Source organism: Mus pahari, chromosome 6, assembly GCF_900095145.1.
Source record: "Mus pahari chromosome 6, PAHARI_EIJ_v1.1, whole genome shotgun sequence".
Lineage (NCBI taxonomy): Eukaryota > Metazoa > Chordata > Mammalia > Rodentia > Muridae > Mus > Mus pahari.
In genome coordinates, this window is record NC_034595.1 from 69,161,447 (window position 1) to 69,166,744 (window position 5,298).

The following is a 5,298-nucleotide window of genomic DNA, read 5'->3' on the forward strand; positions in this document are numbered from 1 at the left end:
GGATGCTGGATGGATGGACAGTTTAGAGGATGCTGGATGGATGGACAGTTTAGAGGATGTTGGATGGATGGATAGTTTAGAGGATGCTGGATGGATGGACAGTTCAGGGGATGTTGGATGGATGGATAGTTTGGGGGCAGAACTTGGGCTTGGCTTTTAGCATCCCCAAGAAAAATGAAAATATCTAAAAGAAGATGGAGCCATGTATCATAGTAATATAATAATCTCCAACATAACTTTTAGGAATAAAGAATGAACTATAGAACAATAGAACACATTTCAATGTGTGATGATAGAGGCTGTCTCTGGGGAAGTGGCCAAGAGCCACATTCGCTATCCACCCACCCCCAAGTTTGTATTACTTACAGTTACAAAAGAAACCTATGTCCTGGTCAAGGGACACTTACAAGCATCTGGGCTAGGGGATGGAGCGGTGTAGCTGGTGTAAGAGCACAGACTACTGTGCTTCGCACTTTGGAGGGATTTAGTAACCACTAGAAGAGGCAAGCAGTGGGAGTCGGTTCAGAAGGCAGAGCTCAGACGGAGAGAACCTGTCTGCGCAGCAGCTACTCCAGCCCCTACTTTTCACATGGAGCTAGGTGGGATGGATCAGAGAGTGAGCATCCCACTCAAGACCCTGAATCTGCTTTGGTACCAGTTGCTTCCTAGCATCCCTCTTGCAAACACATTGCATGTCTTGAACCTGGGCTTGTAAAGATAGGAGGCAAATCCTTCCTTCAGAGAGCAGAGCTGCCTCCCAGCACTCTGCAGTGAGCTTTAATGCTACATCTCAATGCCCAGAATTGAGACAACACAGCTTGTCAGCCCCCGTTCCTCATCAAGTCCTGATTGTACACACAGTGTTTTGTGCTCTGCGTAATGGTTATCCATGTGTTTTTGAAATGCTGATTTCTTTGCCCTCATACCTTGTTTCAATCCAGGCATGGCACTGTAATGCTTCTGTCAAGAATCTCCTGTCTCAAGTTTTCATAAACAACTTTTACCATTTATTTATTCTCTGCCTTGTCAATAAAAGCTGATAACTCAATGGCTGAGTAGAAGAGAGACTAGTTCCGTCAGCTAGTGGAAGAAGAGAAAGAAGAAGGAAGAGGCAGACTTATGAGGGGGAAAAGAGGAAAGAATTCTTGAGAGTTCAGGCAAAACATAGAAGACTTAATTGCAAGTATCACTGGGATACTAGCTGGGAGATAGCCAGATTACCTTAGAGGCTAAGATAGATTATCTGGCTGCCTAGATATTGAGGTGACGCTTGGAAATTAATCTGGGCCTCTCTGTGTCATTATTGGGAACTAGCTAGGATAAAGAAATGCAGTCAATCATATTAATTTACTAAATACATTTATAGTAAAGGTAACATTTACACATGATAGAAGCATTTGATAAACAGAATTTCCCACACCAGACACAGACTTTCTTGGCAAGCCTGAAATAAGGGAGATCAGGCACCCCAGAATGGAAAATGGACAGCCAGGGAAAGTACTAAAATCCAGGCAACTTCAGGAAGCATTGCTCTTTCTTGCTTTATTTGGCTATGTCTCTCTGAGGTCAGCAAGGGGACCCAGCTTGCATTAACCAATGATTCCAGAACCAGAAGTGTCAATGCTCTGGTGGCTCTGGATACCTGACTTCCAGGGGACAGTCAAGCACATTCCACCTCCTGTCCCCTCTAAATACACTGCAAGGCCAGGCCCAGCGCTTACAGGCTGGGTGCAACACAGAGTGTGACAAGAGCACAGTGGGCAGTGTGGACCCACGAAAGCAAAGTCCTTCCCTGGGCACCCGTGAGCTAGACAGAGGAGGGGACTTAGGTGACTGGCTCATGAGAAGGTCACATTCTCGCTGGCATTCTACATGGTTGAGCCGCAGCCCACGCTGTCCCGGCATCGAGGGCAAGGATCACATACCTTGGGAAGATGGCAGTCATCATGGCTGAAGCATAGCCGGGTTTGCAAGCTCCCTCGGAAAAGTTTGCGTACTTGGTGGCTAGCTCGGCAGGCCTGTGGGAGAGGGAGAGAAGGTCAGAGCTGGGCACAAGAGCAGTGGGCAGATCATCAGCCCACCACGAGCTGCGGAGACTGGAATGGAATAGAGCCTTTCTACTTCAAGTGCCTAAGAGAATTAGCCCTATAAAAATGGTCCCTCAATGGCCTCCACAAAAGGGACAACCTCTGCTTCATTTCACAGATTCTTTGTAGTAAGACTGATCACCACAAAGGCTCTACAGCTGGGCAGGAGGTCCTCCCCGGGGAGCACGGCTGGACATAGCTCGTAAGGCCTTGACACATGCAGAGGCACGGGCCTTTGTAGTTTCCTGGCACGACCCTACCTGCCCAGTCTCCTCTGCTTTTATCGCCTCCACTCCCTCTACAATCCACCCAGTCGGGACATTCATGGCGAACGCAGACACGGCAAATGTGTTATGGGGCTACTGATGGATCAGTTTGACCTTCAGTCGAGCCTGCTCTCCAGTTCAGTTTGGGATCTCCTCCCCTGGAGAATGCCACACCTTCAAAACTAAACTCGGATGTGGGCTTCACAGGAGCTATCGATCCCCTGACCCACAGACTGGGCTGTCTGCCTCTGCTCTGGCAGTCTCCCGACCCAGCATCCTTATCCTAAGCCCACCCCCGGCTGCACTGCTCCTCACAGAACTGTCTCTCACTCCAGCGTAAATTCTTGGGATCAGACCTCTGTCCGCACTTTGAACAGAGATGGGTTCGTGAAGGCTTCTATAATTTTTTTTTTGAAAACCAAACCGATGCCGGCAGCCTCCCTGCGCTGTGATCTGAAGACAAAGAAATCCTGGGAAGGTTCAGGGTGGAGACTGCGGGCGCTATCTGAGGGCCGTGTCCTGGCCTTGTCTAGGCCGAGTGACTATAACTGGATCATCCTACAGCATCAGGTTTCCAAATCCTGACATGTTCAGTGTGGTTCTGGAGTCACTGCCCTTCACCACAGCTCTGTCAGGACATCTTTAGCAAATGACCCCGTGAACGCCAGGACTGAAAGCCTTGCCAGTGGTGTCACCTGGAGACTTAGATTCCCAGCCTCTGAGCTGCTCTCCCATCCCACCCCTGTCCCTTGCTCCCTCCACACCAGTGCCCAGCTGCCTTGATGGGTGTGGCTCAATAGCAAGCTGGCCTCCAGCATGGCCCCTGCAGACTGGGAGTGTGTCTGTGCTGGACAGCCAGGAATCACCATATGTCATCTGCCGGGCGGGCGCGTCAAGTCCAATTCACCCCTGAGGTGTAGTCCAGGGCCTTGGCAAGGGATTGCTCATTAAGTACACACAGAATTTTAGAAATCTACATTTTCAAGCCTTCCCTACCGATGAGATGCAAATGTGAAGCGAAGGGCTGGAACTTTACTTGATAAACAAAACAGAGTCAAAGGTTCTAACAGGAGAAAGAATGCTGTATTTTCCTATGTAAACAACTCTATTTTGGAAATGAAATATGGATGTCATTGCAATTCTGGAGCTTACTGGAAGCTTCTGGATAAAGGACAGTGACGAACAGCCTTTCCTCTCAATAGCCCTGGGATTGGGTACCCTGCATCACAAATAGAAGCTTGGGGCTTAGAAAGATGAAGAGCCAGACCCAAGACCATGCAGCTGCCTCTGCTCGAGGCAGGGATACTGACGTGACACCACCAGCAACACAATCACAGAGGCTGGCCTGGAGCCCAGCACCAGTAGGAGCGGTTGACATGGCCGGATATGGGTAGAAATGAGGGTCAAGAAGGCCTCGCCCCACTCTTTGAAAGTATGTACACAGCACTGTGGCATTTTGAGTGCCTTTGTGCCATGTCTCCAGAACCCTCACCCTCAGGGCTGTCCAACTTGTACCGAGTGTCTGTGGTCTTTCTGAATTCCAGAAAGTTTACAAAGAAGCTGGAAGACAGATGGCAGCCGCCATCTATAACATGGGGCATTGAAGAACTCAATGCTCAAGAGACAAGCCTCTGACCATATCTTTCCTCTCGTGCTTCATGATCTCATGGAAGGCACCTGAAGAATGGCTACTAGACAACCTAAGGCTCCTGGGCTAGGGTGATCCATGCTGGAGAAAAGAGCCTGCAAGCCAGACGGGGTGCAGAAAAGTGGGAGCCGGCAGAGCAGGCGGAAGTCTGCTCGTCCTAGGTGTGCAAGGTGACCGGACAGGAATGATGAATGCTAACCAATTCATTAGAAAAGCAAGCCTGGGTATAGTAATGCGTGTCAATCATTACCAAATTAAAATGCCTTAGAAATGGCCTCCTGGAAGTCTCAGTGAGAGAAGAATAGGGGGAGTGTTGAGCATTCTGAGTCATACAGAATGCTGGGACCTCTGGGGCAGACAGCGGTCAAACCCACTAAGATTAATGGTTGCCAGCTCCCTCAGACCAGAATAGTTAGTTTCTCTAGGCACTCACTCCAAATGCCAGGAGGCCCCCAGATGTCTGATCAAATCATTCCGCCCTTGTTCTCCCCGCAGTCTGCAGCTGGCCTTTCACTGTGGAAGATGGAGCCGTATCCAGTAAGAGCACCCATTGTGCGGTGAACGTGACTAAGAAGCCCCTGGGGTGAAGAGTGTAAACCACACACTCCTCGGAGGAAGCCCAGATGGCCAGACTGGAACCCCAAAGAAAACCCAACTCCCATTCTCCCACTCTGCTCAGGAGGGCCGAGTTTAGGGAAGCAGACCAAGTCTTGGTAGTGAATGGAAGGAGGGCCACATCTGAACTCAGGCTTCCAGAGAACGCTGACAAGGGAGAAGAAACTGAGAATCCCTTAGCCCACTTAGTCTTAGCCTCCTATGCGGTGGGAACTCAGGTCCCTGGGATCTGGTGAGGATGGGGTGAGACACGTGGGGAGCGGAGGGCTGACCATCTTCTCAAGCAATGTTCAAGTGCTGTAAGGAAAAGAAGCGGGCAGAAGCAGGCTGGGCTCTTGAGTAACAGAGCGAGGCCCTGTCTCAAAAAACAAAAACAAAAAGCAAAAATATGAAGGAGAGAGTATTACACTCCATAGGGGCCAGCGGTGTCAAACACAGAGGGGGCTGACCAGGTGACTGGTGACACACTGGAGAACTGAACCGGGCCATATGCAGGCTACTGCTGAGGTTCCTGGGAACGGCTTCATTAGTGGGTGTGGGTGGGAGTATGGGGGGGGGCAATGTGGGTGTGTGATGGGGTGGGGTAGGTTGTGGAGGGTGTGTGTGTGTGAAGGGGGTGAGGATGGGTTGTGGAGGGGTGTGGGTGTGTGGAGGGGGTGAGGGCGGGGGGGGGAGACCTTGA

At 50.3% G+C, this 5,298-nt stretch overlaps 1 protein-coding gene across 8 annotated transcripts in view; it reads right to left on the reverse strand.

The window, feature by feature from the left end:
• The window catches only part of St3gal3 (ST3 beta-galactoside alpha-2,3-sialyltransferase 3), a 208,587-nt gene that overhangs the window by 81,708 nt on the left and 121,581 nt on the right, over positions 1-5,298 (reverse strand). For all 8 annotated transcript variants that reach the window (XM_021201159.1, XM_021201157.1, XM_021201155.1 and 5 more), the window contains one exon: positions 1,926-2,018. In XM_021201159.1, coding sequence (XP_021056818.1) covers positions 1,926-2,018 — 93 coding nt within the window. The remainder of the gene's footprint in view (positions 1-1,925; positions 2,019-5,298) is intronic.